This window comes from Clytia hemisphaerica, unplaced genomic scaffold, assembly GCF_902728285.1.
Source record: "Clytia hemisphaerica strain Z4C2 unplaced genomic scaffold, Clytia hemisphaerica genome assembly, whole genome shotgun sequence".
Classification (NCBI taxonomy): domain Eukaryota; kingdom Metazoa; phylum Cnidaria; class Hydrozoa; order Leptothecata; family Clytiidae; genus Clytia; species Clytia hemisphaerica.
The window spans coordinates 402,076-425,441 of NW_027103358.1; the positions used below are offsets into that span (position 1 = coordinate 402,076).

Genomic DNA, 23,366 nt, shown 5'->3' on the forward strand with positions numbered 1-23,366 from the left:
TAAAAGAAAAATTTTATCGGCGTTCTTAACAACAAAGCTTTTATTACTCAAATGAAATACTAACTGTAAATTTCTATCAAATAAAGATGTGAAAGGTCAGGTGTGAATGCATTCCATTCAACCCTCGCTTTTTTGTTTGATCCCCCTCCCCCCACACAAAGAGAGTAAAGAGAAAAGAGAAGTAAAGAGGTCAGTAATTTGAAAAAGGCAAGTCTGTATTGTAGATAATTTTAACCTGAACTCTGAACCCTGAACCCTGGTCCTGAAACCTGAACCCCGGCCCTGAAACCTGAACCCTGGCCCTGAAACCTGAACCCTGGCCCTGAAACCTGTAACCTTAACCTGCGTTTTGTACTAGCCGACTAATCTACCTGCACCAAGCTCTACCGTGAAGTCGGGTAACTTGTATCAGTGGAGGCTAACATTACAGCCCTCAAATGACTGACCAATCAAAGCAGCAAAATTTCTCTACTCTACCATTTTTGTTTTGATTTAACTTTGTATTTTAAGGACTAGTCAGTTAATTCATTTGAGGGCTATGCATTTTAGCCTCCACTGATACAAGTTACCCGCCTTCACTGTATAATCTTAGAACTTTGTGAGGTGAGGTATTTGTTGTTTTTTCTAAGATTATGAGCTTGGATTCCCAGGCTAGGTACTATCCCTTCACCCTTGTCATGAAAAATTAAAAAAAACTTCACATAATAAGCACAATACTCTAAACTTCTAGGGGAAGCTGCCCATAAAGCCATCGATAGATTTAAAAAAAGAATTTATGTGTTAACGATTAGGAACCTTGTATCGATCATTTTGTCAGAGTATGAAAACCGCTGCCCACTTAGACGTGAAAATAAGAAACTTTCAGTGATAATGTGATGCGACTCTCAATGTTCACAAAATGCCAGCCCAAAAATATATCCTTATGAAATTAATATATTCTTTTATCCTTAAAATAGTTGTGAAACTATTTCGCATTTTAACTAAGATTTCTCGCAAAATTAAGTTTTTCAAAATCAACGGACCAGCCTCTTTCTGTTCTTATAAAGTTATAAATTGATGTTTTTTTGCTTCCAATAATGGTACATCAAAGAAAAGCCGCTTTGAATAGATTTATAAAAGATTTCAACGACCATTTAGGTCATTACCAAAACGTTTTCTCTCCATCTGTATCTTTATTACCTTGCTTCATATTCTTAGAAAGGATTTTTGAATGTAATGTCTTCAAGTTTCTGAATGAGCGTTTGAGCGAAAGGAACGTTTTTCCCAAAATCGGAAAATTAGGAAAATATTTTTTCAGAAAAATCTGAAAATCAGGGAGATTTTTGCGCCAAAATTTCTTCATGTTCTTCTTTTTTCAAACATGGAAAATGCATGAGATTGCGTGAAAAATCAAGTTTTTGTGAGTCTCACGCCTACTCGGTGCGAAAGAGAAATTGCGTATTTTTTAATACGCCGTTCATTAACTCAAATCAAATGACTTTGGAGGTTCGGTGAAATGGAGGCTGAAAAAAAAAGAAATCTCTACAATGTTTGAGTCTAACCCTCCCCGGGTATCTTTTAACCACATTTGGATCGTGTACTGTCCCCCTGTGACATAATTTTTTGTTTAAGTCAAAAGTTATCAGAAAGAGCATCGTTTACGATTGAAACGACTCTGCAGGTAGTTATTTTTCTCGTTTGCTCGCGTTAAATATGCCGTCCAGTTGAAATGACAATTCTTCAGGAAAAAGTGACAAGCTTTTTGATTTTTATGTTTTGATTTACATTTGAAATATGTTCTTTTCTATGAAATGAAATTGTTTTGTTTTGTTTTGAAAAGAATCTGAATGTCATTAATAAATATGATCGTTAAATACATTAAAAACATTGAAAACAAAAGAAGAGAGAAAAAGGCAAGTCTGGGCAGAAATTAAAATTACTAAATGTAGATGGGCCTTAAATTTAAAAACAAAGGCTGAATTTATTCTTTATAAAGTCTAAACCAAGCTCTATCCGATCTGTCAATCAAAACAAACTTATAGAGAACAAAACCATTGCTTGCGAAAACAAGTACAAACAGACATACACAGACTACGGCTATTAATATATAGATATGAAAAAATCTGTAGTGGATCACATGTGACAGTGTCTGGAATGAAGAAGAACAAATTAGTGGCAAAGAGATAGAGCGTTTGACGTCATTTGGATGAAAGTTACATACTCGTTATTTGTTAATCCCATCGGGCGATAGGCGGTTAGGCAGCAGATGTTTCTCTATTTCTCCAATCGGCATCCGCTCATTTTGAATGAAAACTAAAAAGTTAAAAAGGACATGCTATCAGTGAAAGTTATATTGTGACATGTTAGACAGAAAGTATGATTGATAAACTTGGTGTAGTTAACAAAACAAATTTGTTGTCAAAGAGATTTAACAGTAAGTGAAAATACAGGCCAGATATCAAGAGTCCCATGTTTTGACCAATCGTCCCAAGTTAGAGCAGTTGACGGTAGTCATTCAGCTAATCATAATGAAAAGTTTGCAGTATTATTCATGAAGTTATATTTTTTTTGCTTTTTCAATGGTTGAATTGTTCTTCAAAATAAGCAATCGTTACACACGAAGATTCCTAAATCTTTTATATACAACAATTTTGCTTTTAATGATATTGCCTGATGGTGATGTATAGTTTGTTTGGTCCTTGATGATTTGATTTTGACCATATCTCAAGAACTCAAATTTTTTTGTTGTTGTTAAAGTTTCACATTATTGTCATCCTGTCCATTTGTAGATTTTCTTTAAGTCAGATTGCAGTGAGGCGACATCTTTAATTGCCTTGACCTGTTTTGTTGCACGGGTGTCATCAGCAAAGGACTTTCAACAAGCTGTATAAGATACCTTTGTCAATATTGCCAAGGAGTATGAGAAAGATTAAAGGACTCAGGACACTTCCTTGAGGATTCCTGATAGGGCATCTTGTAGTTTTTATTTCACAGCATTTACAAGCACTGACTGCTTTCTTCCTGTAAGAATTAAGAATTGAGCCATTGTAGTATTTTTCCGTCAATAGTTGCGTTATCTTTTGTAGGACTAGTAAGATTAAAGCGAATAATTACTAGTATGAAGCTTGATCCCTGTTTCCACGAGTCTTATTTCCAAATGTGTTATGACTCTCAACCCTAACCCTAACCCTAACTGATAATGGTCGTGATAATTTTAATAATCAGCATTTCATAGTTTGTTCCCCCCTTTCTTAAGGGGGGGATGACACCTCCCAAAAAAATGAAGAAGGGGGGATCAGAAATTTTCATGAAAAGGAGGGATTAGCAAGGAAGGGGGGGGGGTTAGTTTAAGAAGGGGGGCTTACATATATATTGTAGATTATTTTCAAGCACTGTTATGAAATTTAAGGAAGTTTTCTGTTAGAGTAGTCTGAGTCAAAAAGAAGAAAGAAGTTTATTATTTCGCTTTCTCTCTCTATAGATATTTCACATATATTTGTTACCTATTTTTGTCTAAAATCCTTTGGGGATAGGCATTTTTAAAGGTTAAGGGGATGCCAAGAAGGGGGATCAGACCCCTTTCCGCACTATGCATTTATGACTTTTAGTCTCTAAGAATAAAGATCAATGAATCCATTGCTTAAATCCTTCTCAAACTTTAGATATTCTATTTTTTAGGTTCTGATGACGTCATTGGGCCAAACATGCCCAAATATATTTATTTTCGAAAGTCTCTTTATACCCACTCTTACCTTTCCCAACTTATTCCCTATTAAATTCCCGATCCAATGAGGGGTCAACCATCTCTTAACTCCTTTCCAATCTCGAGATATCGCCTTATTGAGTTTCTTAGCTATCTTCCGTAAAAGCCCGGGCTATAAAATATACGGTCTATCTATTAAAGAATATTCCCGATATAAACAATGAATAAAGTCAGGTTAAGAAGTTTCCATCAGTTGTAGGTTCTCAAGTAAGGATGTCAAAAAATAGTAACTATCAAGGTCTGTTGGTCAGAGTTTTCCAAATAATATACTGACAATTTTGTGATACTACAGCATAGGTACAGATAGAGGTATGGTTCTGAATCTTTTAAAAATAATTTGAAACAGGGCATATAAGATATACATAACAAAATCAAAATAAGACACACCAAAAGCATGTCAAAAATATTATATTCATCACATACTTGATTTAATGCAGAATCATTAAGGTCATCATGGAGTTAAATGAGAATTCTTCAATCAACATCAAGCCCATACTATCTGATAATTTGTCAAAAGATATGGAAACAACAAATGCTTGTATTGGTACAATCATTGATAAAAGAGAGACAAAAAATTTGATGACTCTTTTTAAAGATAATTTTCCCTTGGATAGCTCATTGCAACATCTGAAAAGAGTTGGTGGTTCTAAATCAAAAGGAACATTAGACTTTATAATTTGTGGAGAAGACGACCCTGAAAAGGATAGGATACTTGCAAATGAAAATATACCAAAATTTTTGAAAGATATTCGTATTTCAAAAGTTCCAGCCTTTTGTCCATTAACAAGAAAACAGTTTGAACAAGCTATAACGTATTGGCCATGCACCTTTCATGAAAATAAACAAATAAAAGAACTAGTTGAAGGCAGAAATATGACAAATGAAAAACGTAAACAGACAGCAAAATATTTTGAAATATTGAATAAATATGAAAACTCCGAAGATTGCTGTTTTTGCCTAGTTGTGAATCCTAAAACAGAATCCATTCTTGCAATAGCACCTGATTGCTCACATCAAGGAGACCCTCTTCAGCATTCCATAATGGTGGCTATTGATATGGTTGCTTGGTTACAAGGAGGAGGCGTTTATAAAAATTTACAGTACATAAAAAGTGATGACATTGAAGGGGCTATATCGGTATCAAAAACTAGTACTTCAAAAACTCCTGATTTTTTGCAGAGTATGGATGGTTACTTGTGTACAGATTTTGAAGTGTATTCCAACGCTGAACCATGTGTCATGTGCAGTATGGCTCTTTTACATTCTCGCGTATCCAAAGTATTTTTTTCCATGAAAAACTCCCAGAGTGGAGGCTTAACTAGTGTGTTTCGTTTACATACTGAAGAAGGGTTAAACCACCATTTTGAGGCGTACTGTGTAGATTTCTAATCCTCCATTCATTATTCATAGGCTAGTTCTATGTTTTTATTACTGCTTTTATCCCTTTTGTATTTAGAATGGATTTTATTTTTCAATGGTAAGATTTTGTCCAATGTTTTATGTTTCATTGTGTTTTTTCTGACTTGATGGTAGGTCTTTGTTAGTCTTAATTACCAATTAAAATTATCAGACATGAAAGATAAGCGCACGATTCTTGGTAGTAGTAAAGTGACATTTTGTTTTCTTATTTTTTGAAGTGCTTTCTATCTCTAATTTGCCTTTTAGTTAAAAAAAAAATGGCTGCCCCACCTCCTCCTAATACTACACTTGCAACGAAGGTCTCCTTGACTTTCTCATGTAAGGGGCTGTTGGATAAAGATTTGACATCCAAGTCAGACCCCATCATCCAAGTCATGACGTATAACCATCAGAAGAATTGGCGAGAGGTGAGATATGATTGCAGGTTTAAATTCATTTCTCGTCAATATTTCAAGCAGATTTGTCTATATTATAAGAACTCCTTGTTTTTAAATCTCAGCTATCAAAAGAAAAGAATCAAATTTTCCTGAATGGCCACATTTTTGGAAATATTCTGAAATATAGTTTCCAATCATCCAGAACCATCCACAATTTATTGTTCTCTCTCTTTATATTTATTAATAATTTTTCATTTGTTTTTGTAGGTTGGTCGAACAGAACACATCATGAACACTCACAACCCAGAATTTACAAAAGCTATTGAAATAGACTACTTCTTTGAAGAAGTGCAGAAACTGAAGATTATGGTTTACGATGTTGACAATGCAACACAGAATCTAGGTGATGATGATTTTCTTGGTCGTCACGAATGTACATTGGGTCAGGTAGGAAATCAATGAGCCAGATGGACTTCTAGCACCTTGAATTTGTGTTGCATCTCGCTTAAGAGCCACATTCTCTAAGAACCAGGTGGGTGGTGTTAGTATGAAATTTTGTTTGCCTTCATTTTTGGATATTTGGTAGACAATAGTGAAAAACTCAGAATTCCAAAATTTTGGGTCCCAAAAATCCATAATGGCGGCTTGAGGGCAAGTTGAAATTTTGGACTTTTTTTGCCAAGTGTAAAAGTCTGACTTTGAGAGGAAATATTTCAAGTTGCAACTAAGGTCACATGGGTTTCTTTTGATTTCCTGAAAGTACTCACAGTAAAGTGTCAAAAAATCCAAAAAAACCCATGTGACCTTAATCGCATTTTTCATAATGGCGGCCTAGATATGGAAAAAAATTCAAATTTAAGCCAAATTTCCTACCCTTACAGTGCACTAGCTGAACTATGAAAAACCTACCCTTAAGGGCCGAACGTCTGGTAGGTCATTTACCTTGAGTGCCCCCCCCCCCCGGGATCTGAATATTGGCTTAGATTGCTAGGACTTAGTCTTTATAGGGCTCTTTATTTCATAGAGTTAAGTCCAATTTGGATGAGTCCTGTGAGCTGCTTAGAAGTGATTCTGACCCATGTTGTTGATTTTTTTCTAAAGTTTCCATGGTATACTGACATATTATTGAAAATCAGATATTTACTGAACCCCAAAATTTCCATTTTGCCATCTACAAATACTAAGAAAACCTCATGTAGCCAAAAATCTACAAAATCTCAAGTTTAAAACAACCTTCAGTTACCCAGGAAACAGATACTGGTTTGTAAGACTTGTTACATTTAAGAGAAATCTTGAGAGATCTTGGTGAGGTTCCTCAGAAAATCATTTCCAGCTATTCCTTTTGTTCAAATATTTGATTAAAGTCCCTGAAAAATTGCTATATCAACAACAGACCCCCCATAATTCCCGAAAATCCAGTTACTTTACAAGGGATTTACAGAGGCTACTGACAATTCCAGGCTTACACAGTGATTAGAAATTTGGATTTTTTTCATTCCTGCGGTGGAAAATAATACTTTTCAATGATTTTCAAAACCTTAAAACGTTTTCTGGTGTAACCAGGGCCTTATTTTTGTCTCGCCAGCCTAGAAAAATCACACTTAAAAAAATTTTTGGCTTAATTTTTCTCAAATCTGCTTATAGATCACATGGGTATTATTTTTGTTCCTGAAACTAGGCAACTTTCTCTACCAGGAACAATTAACAGTTTTTCCCAACATTAGTCGCAACTCTTGAATAATCGAGGCAAATAACGCACTTTTTGAGATTTGCACCTTCTTGTAGAGCCTGTAGAGCCCAGCCAGGTTGAGTGAAATACTTCAAATTTTCAACATTTGATCTTTGTTAGTTAGTGAACACTTTTTGCCAAAAATAAAACTCCTAGAATGCTCCAAGGCTGAATAATCGAGGCTTAAATTTGTTAAAAAGTGAGTTTTTTTCCATATCTAGGCCGCCATTATGAAAAATGCGATTAAGGTCACATGGGTTTTTTTGGACTTTTTGACACTTTACTGTGAGTACTTTCAGAAAATCAAAAGAAACCCATGTGACCTTAGTTGCAACTTGAAATATTTCCTCTCAAAATCAGACTTTTACACTTGGCAAAAAAAGTCCAAAATTTTAACTAGCCCTCAAGCCGCCATTATGAATTTTTGGGACCCAAAATTTTGGGATTCTGAGTTTTTCACTATTGTCTACCAAATATCCAAAAATGAAGGCAAACAAAATTTCATACTAACAAAATTGTCCAAAACCACCTGGTTCTTAGAGAATGTGGCTCTTAATATCTTCTTGGTAGTCAGAGGATTTTCTTCTAAAATTCGATACCATGCAAGTGATTCGATTTATTCAAAAGAAAGCTTTTTGTCCACTATTTGGTAATCATTTTCGTGTGATTTGATTTAGACTTTTTTGGAGTAGCCTTGAAGTATATCAAATATTTTTTGCTGCAAAGTTTTTATAAACATACTGAATATCTGTGCGGAATAAATATGCCTATTCCGTTTAACCGTCTCCTTGCCTCGTTGACAGATTGTGGCATCGAGAATTTACACAAAAGAATTGACGTACAGATCTGGTTCTTCAGCTGGAACAGTTACGGTAAGTCTCGTAATTTTTTGTCTTGTGTTAAGTTGTTAATTTTTTAACCATTTTATCTCCCATTTTCTTCAAGTAAAAGTTAGGGTCAGAGGACCAATTGCTGTATTGGAAGTAAGTACCCTTAACTCGTCGAACTCGAATGGGAAATTTTCTTTGTTCGAATTATAGAGGAATTTAGTTTATAGAAAGATATCAATTAGCCTTTCTCCTCTAAGTGGAATTCGAATTTACTCAAATTATAGTGTGACTCAAGTAATACGAGGGCATGAGGACATACCAATTAGCTTCGCCTCATCAAATACTGAAAACTGAAAAAATTGTATTTTTGATTGATCAATATTCATTTATTTTTGTGATTTTTTTAATAAAAACGAAAAAACAATACGATAAGTTTGAAAACAACTGTATGCTTGAACGTTCAACATCTTTAATATACTGAAACTCAAACAAATATGGTTTTAAAAGTAATTCTAGTCTAGCAATTTAGACGACTAATTCAGACGTTAATGATGGGAACAAATTTTACACAAAACTAAATCCGGTAACAGTAATCGTATTACACGCATTATGAACGACTCCAGTCTAATGAATTCGGCTGTCTAATTCGTATCATCCGTATACAAACATTCTTTTATTTCAGGTTGTCGCAGAAGAGATGGGACAATCCAATAACGAAGTCTCCCTCAAATTTCAAGGACAAAATCTCGATAAAAAGGTTTGTCCATTTTTGAATTTTTCAAGGTTTAAAGTTTACCTTTTGGCTGTCCTCTGTTCGATTTCTCTTAATTTACTCAATTTGACGCGATGTTCTAAATTTTGAATAGACCAAAAGTTGTGTGTTAGGGTTTATCTCACACCACCCTTTTTATTTTACCACATTACCACATCGAAAGCCTTTTTATGTAGAGTTAGTGCAAGTAGGAGGCCAAAGCTTTTAGTATCAGTAAAGCTAGAAATTTGAAACTTGGTAAACGAATTTGCTTGAAAAAGCCCTCTCTGTTCATGAAACATGTAAAAGGTAAAAACATTCGCACTATTTGAAAAACTTTTTCGATTGGACTATTTTCTCTGCTTGATAACTCCCCTGTTCTACCATTCGCCACTGGTTTGTACATTTTTTCAGGACTTCCTCTCGAAATCAGATCCGTATTTGGAGTTCGCCAAAGACCGTGGTGATGGCAATTTTATCACAGTTCATCGCACCAATGTATGTGTTATTTTAACTTCTTATAAAGTGTCCCGGAGAGCAATAATATGTTCATTATGGAGAGCAAGCATCCTACAGCAGTTATTTTCAGGGAAATCACAAATACCTTGTCGAGAAATTCTTGTTCATATTCTAGAACTTTAAATGACCTCCATTGATCTTCCTTTCCTTTTTTATCAACAGCATATTGATAACACTTTGAACCCAAGTTGGCCGGAATTCAAATTAGATACAAAAACATTATGTAGTGGAAACTATGATCTTCAAATCAGGGTAAATTTTTGATATATTTTAAAGTCAGCTTGGTTTTAATTATTTTTCACCTCTGCTTGCATGCACTTTTTATTATTTATTTTTTTCATTTGCAACTCCAATTTTGGGTCCAGGCCACTAAATATTTTAATCGTATAATGAAATTTTTCCAACGCTCCAACAAGCTCAAAGCGTGAAACCAATTCCTAATTTCTCATGTTTAGTTTCCAATTTGCGCTTTTAACAATTATTGCAGTATAGATTGATTTTAAAATAGTTTTTGTCCTTTTGAAGAACCTGGACCCTAATATTGCGGCTGCTCACAAATTTAATCACAGCAACCTTGTTTCAACTATCAATACTGATAACGGAACAATATTTGAACACGTACTGACATAGAATAGTACAGTAGTGCATATGCAATACCACTGACTACGATACCATATGCAAAAGATGGATCGTTATCTCATCATAGTCATATACAGCATTTTTTAAAAACAAATAAGTTTATCTGCACTAAAGACTACAATAAATTTTACAATGCATTAGACTATTCCCGTGACAAAGATTTCCGGAGTGGCAATGTTTTTCTCATTAGAAAGAACGGAAAAAACAATGTATTTTGAGACTTTTTGGAGTTTTTTTATGGCCTAAAGACTGACGTTACAGGCAGCAGTAATTTTGAGGGAGAAAATACGCTTTATCTTTGAGTACGAATGACGTCAAACTTTAACAAAACTGCACTGCATCTGACAGGATTTCGAGTTTCAAATGACCGCATTTTTTGCTCAGAATTTTGTGCTCTATCCGATGGTACCAATCGTTTACTTTGAATTCAACTTCACAAAATCGTCGATTTTTTACGCATTTTGTCTCCCTTGTCACTGTGGAAATTGTTGTCACGGGTACTAAAGAATGGCCCCTTACGCTACAGTAGTAATTAAAACAAACAAACAAACCAGAAACCACAAAATGGTTTTTATTTGTGTTTAGATTGCTGTTTATGACTATGATGAAAATGATGATTGCGACCTGATTGGTCACTTCCACACCACTTTCACTGAGCTCTCCTCCTGTGATGGCCAGGTACCCATATTCATTCCATTTGGGTTGTTTTCTCACTCAATGTAGGTCAAATGTTTTGATTATGACGATGACGGGGGTCATGACTTAATAGGAGAATATTACACAACACTATCTGAGATGTCCTCCCAACAAAAGGTATAATTACAATAGAATATTGATTCACCAATATTTACGACCGCATACTTGATTGGACTCCTCTTGAGAATTTCATTGATTTTCCCGATGTGAATTGACATGGAATTAGCGAGTTTATGTATTCGAGATAAAACGAAGGAGACGGCATAAAGCAAAGTTGACCTGTTACTAAAACCGCCGTCCACTTTGCTCGACGACGGTATAAACACCAAAATACCGTCACCTAAGCAAGGGCGATATAGAGTCGTACATCCTGGTACATCAACTATCGACTTTGTTTCGTGTTGACACTTACCGTCGCCGTCGATATCCTCCGATACATAAACTCGTTGTTATAAATGCGGCGGATGGATAATTACAGGCTTTGTCGGTTATTAAGTTTTATCTAATGTTTTGCTGATCCGATACCTTGCAACATTTTCATCCGACGTTACTATACTATATAATATGCGTTAATTTGGAAAATTCTTCTTCTTTTCTTTGTTTTTCTTTTACCCTTCATTTCTATTTTCCGTTTTAGAAACAATGGGATTTGATCAACCCCAAGAAACAAAAGAAAAAGAAGAGTTATAAGAATTCAGGAATAATCATTCTCGACTCAATCAAGGTATGTTTTTAAGAGCCATATTCTCTAAAAGAACCAGGCAGTTTGGAACAATTTTGTTACTGTAGGTTACTGTTGTATGAAATTTTGTTGGCCTTCTTTCTGATTTTCTGAGAAACCTTTCCACTATTTCTTAAGATTTATCTTATATGCTACAAGTTTGAATAAAAAACCGGTATATGTTTCCTGGTTAGCCTAAAGTTAATATTTTATTGATTTTTGACTTTGTGAGGCTTTCTTATTGCAGATCGCCAAATAGAAATTTTGAGTTCGAGTAAACATTTATCTTTTATTCATCCAGTTTTGAGATAAATATTAAATGAGAGTTTGAGCGCGCTGATTGGCTAAAGCAAAAAATCGCACCAAAATCAAGCGCCAAATAAAATCATATTCGATCATCAGATCATCACATTCGCCATATCCGTTTAAAGCAGAGCGTGGTATGCGCAGAATGAAAATCTGTTATGAGATTATACAAAGACTAATAATCCAAGCTGATATTGAGAAGTTCGAGAAATACTTTTGTACTATTCTCTGTTTTTACCAATATTTATTATAACTTCCAAACACACAGAAGATCGTTGATCTGAATGTTGCAAATGATAAGGCTCTTAATCAAAGTCTTGAAAGGTACGAATGAAACACTCCCTTTCTTTCAAGGGATTTACATAGGCTACTGACAATTCCAGGCTTACACAGTGATTGGATATTGGGATTGTGAAACTTTTCCTGGTGTAGCCAGAGCCTTATTTTTGTGACGTCAGCCCAGAAAATCTTTGACTTAATTTTTCCCAAAATGCTTAATGTATTATTTTTATTCCTGAAATTAGGAATTTCTCCAACATGGCCAATAAACAGTTTTTCCAAACATTAGTTGCAACTCTTGAATAAACGAGGCAAATATCACACTTTATGAGTTTAGAACCTTCTTTTAAGGCCCTGAGAGCCCAGCCAAGTTGAGTGAAAGATTTAAAATTTTCAACATTTGATCTTTGTTAGTAGTCTTTTGGCAAAAATGAAATCCCTAAAATTCTCCCAGGCTGAGTAATCAAGGCTAAGTTTATCAAAAATGAGTTTTGTGCTATATTTAGTCCGCTGTTATGGAAATACGATCAAGGTCATATGAGTTTTTCTTGGGTTTATTGACACTTGACCATGAGTACTTGCAACTTGAAATTTTTCTCTCAATTCAGACTTTTACACTTAGCAAAATGAAGCAAAATTTCCAACCGGCCCTCAAGCCGTCATGATTGATTTTTACGACCCTAAATTTTGAGATTCTGAGTTTTTCACTAGCCTTCACTATTCTCTGCGAAATATCCAAAAATGAAGGCAAACAAAATTTCATACTATTTCCACCTGCCTGGTTCTTAGAGAATATGACTCCGTCCCACTTTACTTATTAAAGTTGAGAAAATATGTTTTTTTAATGTGTTAATGATTGTTATCGTATGGTATAGAGTACAATATAATGTCGAAAATTCACTATTTTTTTCGGATTAGCATTTTTATCTCTTGTTTTTCCTCTCTTCACTATGTATTTCGATGATAAAACATTAAAAAAAGAAATCGAATGGTCGTTAAAAAGATATTAAACCATTCTTTTGAAACATTTCCTAGCATAAAACTGTACAACTACGATCTAAATACCTTACCAGGCCCCTTAATGTTAACCTGGTTTCGCATTTTTTACGTCTAAAATATGAAATACGGGAAATAATTTTTCTCCCTTATAGCCGATATAATAATATTACTCATATTTTCCAAGTTGAGGATAAAATATATGATAAAATTTTTTGCCTGTATTGTAAGAATCTTGTAAAAATCTTTGAAAATTGCACCAGAAGTATTGACTTTTCCAAATTTTTCTTGTAATAGTCCTCCTATTGTAAACGGGCGGTTTTAGAAGCATTAATTTTAGTCACATGTGATCTTTTTTCAGATTGAGTGTCCCTTTAAATCCTTTAAATAATAAACGAAGCGTATCCTTCTCGTATGACTTCTCATTATTATTAATTATGTTTTTCAGGTGGAACGAATGAGTACTTTCTTAGAATATGTCATGTCAGGATGCCAAATTAATTTCACTGTAAGGAAAATTTCATAATTTCTTGTTTCACCTCAAGGACTCAGATGAATGCCTTCTTTTGGATGATACATCTGACTAGTGCATAATATTTTGTGGGTTTCTAAGAAATCTGCCCCACATGCCAGACCGCGTCAATACAATTGCAATTACAATTACAACATTTGTATTTCTCGACCTTGATCAAGCTGACAATTGCGAGATAATTATGAGAATTTGATCAAAGTTCAATTATTGATTAATATGACGTGATTTCTTGTTACTTACAGGTCGGCGTGGATTTCACGGCTTCGAACGGTAACCCGACCGATCCGTCTTCACTTCACTACTTCAACCCGTCGGGGCCGAATGATTACGTACAAGCACTTACGGCTGTCGGGGAAGTTTGTCAAGATTATGATACGTAAGATATTTTTATAAGTTCACTTTTCCACCATTTTGAGATAATCAACTTTGAAGATTCCATTTGCTGATAACTTTTGGAACAGACAATGAAAATTCATACTTGTAACATTATAAGGGTACACCTGTATTTTTTTGTGGTTAAAAAAACTGACATGCTGAATTATGACGTATGGTCTTAACTGTAAAGAAAAAAACGGACCTAAGACTGTTTTGAATGAATAAAGGGCGGTCAAAGGTCGTTGAGATTCTCAGGGTAATAACTGCAACTCGGTATTTTTACGCACTTTTGCAGTTTTGATGTTTCATTTCGAGAATCATCAATTACTTTTAAGTGTGCAGAATGCTGAACAGGACAGTGTTTACCTCTCTATTTGGTGAATTATTTGTTTTTCGTATTTTTAGTCAAACATTTATATACTTTTTTTATGTTCAGGGATAAACAATTCCCAGCGCTTGGTTTTGGAGCTAAAATTCCTCCCAACTGGCAGGTAATAATCGAGTAACTAACTTTCAACCTACTTTAAAGGATACTTTCGCGGAAGAAACTTTCGCAAGTTCGCAATTTTTCTGCCAAATTGCGAATATTAATTTCCGCGAAATATGGTCGAGTTTGTCATTCGCGAAAGTTATCTCTCGCGAAATATAGTTGAATGCGCCTTTTGCAAAGTAAATTCCCAAAACTTCTTGATTTTTTCGTCTAGCGAAAGTTTCTTCCTTTAAAGTACTGTGAAAGTATCGTGTCATAATTCCTATGCTCATTTTTTCCTCTAAAAAGAGGGTATTAATTTTTAGTATTTATCTATATTTTCTGATCTTTTTGTATTGCTTTTCATTTTGAACTTTCGATTCGTGTTGAAACTTTTTGCAACTGTCTCTCACATTCAGTTAGCTTTCAGTCTGTAAAGATCCGTTTAAATTTTTTCAGACTATTCTTATCTTTGACGGGAATGATATATCTAAAAAATTAGTTTTAATTTACTGCCAAACTCTTCTGCTCTTATCATAGATGGTGGCTGACATTAAAAAAGATAGCTACTAGTGAGTTGTATGGAACTAATTCCTATATAGGGCCATGACAAGAATTATTTGGCAAAAATACCCATTAAATCTACCATCTTGAATAAACCATTTCATAAATAAAACATTATTTATTTGAAAGTTAGTTGAGTTGTTTGAAAAAATGTTGATTTTTCATAAAAAGTAATTTATGTAACAAAGAAAATTCACGGATTATTCTCTTGTTGTGCGTCCTGAACTCGCTGCCCGTCGTCTGAATGATCGAGCCCAAAAGTTTCGGATCTTCCCATAGCACGATAAATAGATTATAGGGTTTGCTGTGACGCAAAGGTTTATTAGAATTAATTTAATGAAAATGATCCCTCTCGATGTTAAAGTTTCACTAGCAACAAGAAAAGATATTGTAATTATTGGTAATAGAAAAATGCAGGTCCAGAAATTCACTTTGAAGACGTCTTTAATACCACGCTTTAGAACAGCTAATTTATCCAATTCTTCCGCTTGAGTTCCGTGTAAATTGGTCAAGTTTTGAAGGCGCTGTTCGTTTTCCTGTCTACAATGTATTGTCTTCTTGCCTAATATAAGCATGATAGCGCATGCGAGAGTGCGTATTGACGCGGAGTACGCTATTACGGTACGGTTTGTGAACGCCATAGAATTGCCCAGAATTTTGTTTGTGACATGACCAAGGTAAAAGGCGCACCATAATACAGTAGCGTTAACAAAAGCAGGCGAGAGAAATACAGTGACCAGTTTTTTCCTTGTCACCAAGACATGATATCTTAAGCAGTATTTAACTGCTACCCATCTATCGATTGAGATCAGAGTGTTGCTGATCATAGATAACGTGTTCCATAAGTACGTTAAGAAAGTCATGAATGTTAGGAACTGCTTGTTTTGTTCGCCTTGTCCGTGTATTCTCAAAGCGTCAATTGTGATCGTCATCGTTGTTAAAACATATAATATTTCGATGATTGACATCAAACGTATCAGTTGGTATTGGTTGTCTCGGAGTCGAGCTTTGTGGATTGCATATTGAACTGCCAGTTGAAGGAGAAGTGTCATGCATTGTACAGATAAGAAGACCATGGTTACATTGGCGCTGTATTTGATGGCCGGTTGATTTGAAATCGTTAAGTTGCTCGAATTTGACATTCTTACTATCTCGCAAGTGTCTTTAAAGTGAAAATTTCTTCTGAAGTTGTCCCTACACCATCTCTCTTACTTCTGATAATTCTTTCGAGTATTTGTTTCCTTTTTTTTTTGGAAAAGAATTCGTTCGATGGGATGGTCTCAACCCCAGCCCCAATCTTTTGTTAATCGATCTATTTTCTACCTATTTTTTGTGCTTGGTGTGAGAGATGAACTGATAAATACCATTATCTTTTGCACTTTTTTCAAAAGGAAAGGAAGAAATTGTTTTTTCGTTGTTATTTTAATATTGCAAAATCATGGCAATCTTATTTTTCTTTTTCTTCGTGTGAAAAGGGTAAAATGCTTTCTAGAGGACTTGGAAGTGATCTAATGAATTAAAAGCAAAACAAAAAAACAAAGTTGGGTTTAAACCGCTGACGGAAAAAAATGTATTTATGTATTTGCATTTTTGAGGACAGTAGAGTGACTGAAGCGATTTGGAATAACCCACAGTTCTGACCCGCAAAATCGAGGACGGTAAAAGTGCTAATTTATAGTCGTCCTCAGCTGGTCAGGATCTTGCCAAATTAGAACCTTATCGTCTCCGTCACAGGAAAACACACATACACAAACTCGGTAATAAGTAATAGCCGAAAACTAGAGTTGAATCTCCTATGTAAAATTTAAACCCACTTATTTCCTGCATTTATTTCGCGGTCCGCGTGGTTTTCGTACAAATGCTGGATTGAAAAAAACATTTACCACGAATTCAATCCATCATCCGAAAGTCGCGCAAATTTCACAAAGCTTCACCTTTTCTTGCTTGATAAAGGTTGAAGATTCGAATCACTCCTTTGAGATTTTAAATGGTTACCAAGCATATTTTATTTGTTTCAGGTTTCATTCGAGTTTCCACTGAATTTCAACGCACAGAACCCGTACTGCCAAGGTATACTCTTACGGGTTCATTTCTGCTTTCAAAAATTTAGTTCCAATCTTCCAAGCGGAGTTGATGCTAATGATTCAGACATTCGGCGCGTTTCTTTTTTTTTTGAAAAACTGGGTATTAAAAAACTTCTTCTATCTTGCAAACACTCTTTTTTATAAGAACAATGCTGAGCCCGGAATGACGGAATTTTAGGCAAATTGAAGGATCGAAATAGTAAAATTAATGTAAAAAGGCTGTATGTTGATCCTCCTACACTGATATGCAACGAAACACTCTTAAAAGCACATTTTTGTACGGTTTAGATATGCAATGAAACATAGATATCTACATTTTGTACGGTTTAGGTATCCACAATATAGTAGCAGCATATCAGTCATGTGTCAGAACAATACAATTGTACGGACCAACCAATGTGGCGCCTATTATAAATCACGTGACACGATTCACCCAATCAGTGCTGGCACAACATCCGCCAAACACTGCATCGGTGAGTGGGCTCGATAGAAGTTTTACTTTGTCTATGCCGGCCAAAAGGCAAATCAATTTCATTTGTTCAATCTTAAATCAATCCCAGTTATTTTCAATCCAATCCCTATATTTTATTCATCCAATCCTATATTTATTCAATCCAATCCCGATCCATTCATCCAATCTTTTTATTCAATTATTTTCTTCATCTTATTTTTTCATTCAATCTTTTTTTTTCAATCTTTTTTTTATTCAATCTTCAATTTTTTTTATTCAATCTTTTTTTTTATCAATCTTTTTTTTATTCAATCGTTTTTTTTTTTATCTTTTTTTTTTTATTCAATCTTTTTTTTATTCAATCTTTTTTTTTATTCAATCTTTTTTTTTTATTCAATCTTTTTTTTATTCAATCTTTTTTTTATTTATTTTCTTATCTTCGAACCGAAAATAACTTTATTTATTTACTATTTCTCCAAAATGAGACTATCATCCCCCCCTCAAAAAGGATAGGAAGAAAAAGACACAAATTTTACGAGACAGGTTTCACACTTATTCTAATAGTAATAGTCGGGTCCAAGCCTCTCAAAATAAATACATTTATTTTCCTTACCAAATACTAAATATAATAGAAATATTAGCTACTCATCTTTACATAAAAATCAACTTCACACGCTTATAAATACACCCGTTCTTATCCTTTGCATACCATTATACGTTACTCATGTCACATATTTATTATCACAAACACATTCCTTCCATTTACCCTTCGATTCTCACAAGGTTATCATCAACTGAAATTTCGACATCCCCCGGACAAAAACTTCCAAACCCCGGTGGTCAAAATTGGGTGCCCAGACTGCCTCTGAAAACTGAGCTGTTTGGAAGAAACCGTAAGGAATTGAAAATTCGAGTTATGCTTCATAGTCAGATACCCTCATCCTCTTCTAACTGTCCACTTACCTTTATTTTATAAAAGTATACACAATGATTTAATAGTTTTTGTCTTGTGCTCCCTCGCACCGTATAATGTACTCCCTCGCACCGTATATGTACTCCTTCACAATTATTTATGTATGATAATATATCTTCGTCTACTTAAAATCTACATAAATTGCTAAGGGAAGTAACTAATAGCTAATGGAACTGTGGCGAAGTTGCTAGAGTTTGCAAGAAGTTACTAGTTGAGAGCTTGCCGACGTGTGAATAGCATCACTCAGAACACCCTTTTGAATTGCACGCTTCTGATCTTTAATTTTCGGAACGCAAATTAAAACCAAAATCGACATTTTATCCGAAACCGTAAATAAATTCATTCAATCTTTTTTTTATTCAATCTTTTTTTTTTATTCAATCTTTTTTTTTATTCAATCTTTTTTTTTTATTCAATCTTTTTTTTATTCAATCTTTTTTTTATTCAATCTTTTTTTTTTTATTCTTTTTTTTTTATTTCAATCTTTTTTTTTTTATTCAATCTTTTTTTTCAATCTTTTTCAATCTTTTTTTTATTTAATCTTTTTTTTTCATTCAATCTTCCTGGGTACGAGCGTAATTATTACCTCCCTAATGCAGTTTCCACATGGTTTGAAGTGATTTAAGACGTGTAAAAACATTATCTTTCGCGATTTCCCATCAATGCATCCGTGGATGACAAATTTCCAGCGAATTAAGGAATGGTGTCCGTCGACATGTCATAAAGAGTTAGGCCACGGTACATAATATGTTCGCCTTGATACTACGGCACCCCATCTAAAAGTGACATTTTCTGGATCGACACGATGTAGACTTTCTCTTATTCTCCTTCGTTGTATTTTGATACCTTTAGAATGAAAAAAACCTCCAATAAACCGATACACGTTTTTTTTTTATAAGGAACACGTTTATAAGGAACTCGAGGCTGAAAATGGTCCAAAAAATAAGGAATTGTTAAGGAACTGCTCAGGCTGAGAATAAGAAAACAAGTTTTAAGGAACAGTAAGAGATGGTTATCCAAACTTAGCAGCTATGTAAATAAGGAACTCGATAAGGAACTTTGAGGCTGAAATTTTCTGTAAAAATAAGGAACTCCAGGCTCAGAGCAAAGGTTCCTTATAAAAAAAAAAACGTGTAGCCAGATGTTGCACCGTGTCTACTGATAAAATCTTTAATAATGTTGTCAATTTCTTGGTCACTGATGTCGCTAAATCTTTGTAGTTCAGACAAATCAAATTCCTCAACTCTCCTGGAAACAGTCCACCTTGACACGCCAAGCATCTCACTTATTTTTACCCAGCTAAATCCCAAGCCACGCAGCTCTTCAAGCACATCTTTCTGGATTGAAAACTTAGGTCTCCCTCTTACATCACTTTTTGAACGTTCTGTCAAGATAATGGTGCATTCTGTCGAGTCAATTCTCTTCTTATTTCTGCACACACTTGTTACTTGTTCCCTTAGGTCAGTAAAGGCACTACACAGGTTAGATATTGTTGAGATGTCGTCAGTCGTTATTTCAAGAATATTGTCAGTTGATAAATTGTTTAAAAATCTTAAAAGCTCGTCAACACGATGGCATTGATACAACAGCTCCTCCTCATCATTAGGAACATTCTGGAGTGATGTTAATACGCCTTGCAAAGATTGAATAAAGAAGTTCAGGAGTACTCGTGCCCCATTTAAAAAAAGATTGAATTTAAAAAAAATTGATTTAAAAAAAAGATTGAATAAAAAAAAAGATTGATAAAAAAAAATTGAAAAAAAAGATTGAAAAAAAGATTGAAAATGAAAAAAAGATTGAATAAAAATAGATGAATGAAATATCGGATTGGATTGAATAAAAAATATCGGGATTGGATTGAATAAAATAGATTAAAATCGGGATTGGATGAACGAAATATAGGGATTGAATAAAAAAATATCGGGATTGGATTGAACGAATATAGGGATTGATATGGGGATTGTTGAACTAAATATTCGAAAGATTGAATATTGCTACAGAATGGCCGGCATATTTGTCACTGGCTATTTTTCTTTGTTTTCTACTATAATGCCCTACCCATTTTCTATTCAATATATAGCCGGGTCATCTAAGAAAGGGATTAGTATCGTAAATTGTCCGGTACGTTTCGGTACATTTCGTATAAATTGTATCCTATTTACAAGGATTTACACCCAGCCGTTAATGCCCTTTAAATTTAAAGTTTGAGGTGTAGTTAGCCTTCATTTGAGATTTTTAGATCTGTAAAAGTTTTCAAAAAATGTTTTAAATATTCATAATCAGCAAGCGCAAATTCGTAATTTAATTCAAACTCTATCAAAATTCATTTGCATGGTTGTAATTTTGCCCCTCATTTGAGGAGGGCTTTTGTAACTATTGACTGGAAACATGAAACACGTATTTGTCCTTTTGAGGTAAATTAGGCTCACAGGTATATCTCAGAAAAAATTTCAGAAGTATTATTTTTACCCCATAGAATTATTTCATCTTGTTACTGTTGACTGACGGTGTGATTTCTGACATGGCGGATACAGTGCGAGCGATCGTGAACGCGTCGTATCTTCCCATCTCTCTCATCATTGTCGGTGTTGGGAACGCAGATTTTGCGCAAATGGACTTCCTCGATTGTGACGAGGGAAAGTAAGTGATCTTTGTTGTATTTCTTGCTTTTGAACATTTTATTTATGAAGAATTTTTACTCCCCATAAACGTCAACAGTGAACGGGCTGAAACAAATATCGTTTTTCTCCCTTAATTTATTTTTAGATTAAGTTTTTGGACCTACCTCCGGGTACCCCGGTGGAGGTTCTATAAATTAACCCATGTCCGTTCGTCCGTTCGTCTGTTACCAGCTTTTCTCAATGTTGACTATTTTTTTCTGATTTTTTGCACAATGATGCAAAATGGCAATGCCTAAAATGTGACGGAGCCCGATTTTCGAAAAAAAATATATTTGGGCAAATTTGGGCCAAAAACTGCCTAAAAATAGGGTTTTTTGGACTTTGTGTAAAATCCTGTCATTACCTTTTTCTGATTTTTTGTACAAAGATGGAGGGCAAGATTCTCTAAAGAATGGCTGAAGTGGTTTTTCCTGGAAAATTCTTGTTCGCCTTAAAAGACGGATTTTCGTATTTTGGGGAAATTCCCTTTAACCAAATAAGAAAATATAGCTTTTCTCAATGTTGACTCGTAATTTTTTTCTGATTTTTTGCACAATGATGCAAAATGGTAATGCCCAAAATGTGACGGAGCCAGATTTTTAAGGAAAATTTTTTTGGGCAAATTTGGGCCAAAAACAGCTTAAAAGGTTTTTTGGGCCTGAATGGTTTTTAAACGTAATTGGGGAAATTCCTTTTTACCATTTTACATTATTCAACACACAAGCTTTATTTTTCCATTCTGAATTGTTGTACAATTATTGTCACTTTTTTCTTATTTTCATCTGATGTTAATCATTAGGTAGGTCCATTCAGCATGTTGCTTGCTTTTAATTACTCCAGCGCCAGTTTAGATGAGATAAAGTTGAGATAATATGCACGCTTTAAAGATGACAGTTTTTACTTTATTAATCGGTCGTGATAATTCTTCCAATTTTTCAGACTTCGCAGTAATGATGGTCGTGATGCAATGCGAGATATCGTTCAATTTGTACCTTTCAGAAATTTCAAAAATGTAAGCTTTCCTTTTCTTTAAGTCAACCAATCATAGTTGGTTATTCATCTTAAGTCAACCAATCATAGTTGGTTATTCTTTAAGTCAACCAATCATAATTGGTTATTCTTTAAGTCAACCAATCATAGTTGGTTATCCATCGCTGGATGGCTTGTCCTAGTCTCTTTTAAACATGGGTACATCTTTGAAACGGGAGTGCAACTGCGAAAAAGGGTTGTATCTGAAACCATAAAATGTGAGAAAGACCTTTATCTCTTAAATATGGCTGTGTCTGTGAAAGTTGATAACAACGATAGAACTAGAGGGTTCACAATTTTTAAATCTTTCCCCGCGTGAATATGGGCGCTTAGATCTTGCAATGGTTTAAAATCTTTCTTTCAGGCGCCTCCCGGTCAACTTGCTAAAGAAGTATTAGCGGAAGTACCCAAACAAGTAACGGAATTCTTCAAGTTAAGCGGAATTCCTCCCTTGCAACCACAACAACAACAACCACTCAATTTCCAACCCACAATTTGAACGAAAAATCTCACATTCTGTCCCTATCCGTAGACTTATAGGGTATTTATTTTCCTGGCAGAGAAAACATTACGGCATGGTTTATTTTTTATACCGCAACTTTTTATCATATTTTTTAAAAATGAATCCTTTGTTGAAATGTGGAATTTAATTTATTTCTTAAAAATTGTAGATATATATAACCTTGTTGCCTTGTTAACTTTCAGCACTTCTTATTTATACCTGGAACCTATTGGAGTTTCCAATATCTTGGGAATGGGTCAACTTATTATACGTAGCGTCTACTGAAATTGGTAAAAAATCTTTCTCCGATTAAAAGTTTTGCGTGTTTTCGAATTCTCCAAAACAAAAAAGTAAGGCAAAAAATTTTTTGTGATCATTTCAGTTTTTGCTCACGACTTTTGAAATCGAATGGCTCTAAAGAGTCGTCTCCCAAATAATAATTGTAGTTTCATTTAATTTTTTTCCCTTTAAATCTAATTTCTAGTCAAAAATAAATGTTTTAATAAAAATCAATTCTAATTCTAAAGATTAGTATTATTTTAAGTGTAATTAGAAAAATATAAATTTTACGTATAACTTTTTTTGGGCGTAAAGAAGTACTATATCCGTCAAATCAAATGAACCATTGACTTTCTCTTCTGGTTCATTAAATTTGGGCCCAAAAGGGGCTTGAAAGAGGCCTTTTACTTATTTATCCTAGAAAAGATTGAAAAAGAAACCATT

At 34.3% G+C, this 23,366-nt stretch overlaps 2 protein-coding genes across 3 annotated transcripts; both read left to right on the plus strand.

Moving 5' to 3' along the window:
* The first annotated feature begins 3,339 nt into the window (after positions 1 to 3,339).
* On the plus strand, positions 3,340 to 5,242 carry LOC136821297 (probable inactive tRNA-specific adenosine deaminase-like protein 3). Its single transcript, XM_067077532.1, has one exon. It carries the CDS (start codon positions 4,196 to 4,198, stop codon positions 5,129 to 5,131), a length of 936 nt encoding a protein of 311 aa, XP_066933633.1. The 5' UTR covers positions 3,340 to 4,195; the 3' UTR covers positions 5,132 to 5,242.
* Positions 5,243 to 5,399: 157 nt separating this feature from the next.
* LOC136821308 (copine-3-like) lies at positions 5,400 to 23,261 on the plus strand. Of its 2 annotated transcripts, none has more exons than XM_067077552.1 (16): positions 5,400 to 5,568; positions 5,806 to 5,985; positions 8,071 to 8,139; positions 8,780 to 8,854; positions 9,263 to 9,346; positions 9,530 to 9,619; positions 10,730 to 10,819; positions 11,340 to 11,426; positions 13,453 to 13,512; positions 13,779 to 13,912; positions 14,348 to 14,402; positions 16,963 to 17,014; positions 17,359 to 17,501; positions 20,929 to 21,092; positions 22,052 to 22,124; positions 22,506 to 23,261. In XM_067077552.1, the coding sequence occupies exons 1-16, from the start codon at positions 5,419 to 5,421 to the stop codon at positions 22,638 to 22,640; spliced, it is 1,641 nt and encodes a 546-aa protein (XP_066933653.1). In that variant the 5' UTR covers positions 5,400 to 5,418; the 3' UTR covers positions 22,641 to 23,261. The 2 variants fall into 2 exon arrangements, with proteins under 2 accessions (XP_066933653.1, XP_066933645.1); XM_067077544.1 differs by lacking the exon at positions 10,730 to 10,819 and adding an exon at positions 10,592 to 10,684 and having other exon boundaries at positions 5,412 to 5,568; positions 22,506 to 22,822.
* Positions 23,262 to 23,366: the final 105 nt, after the last annotated feature.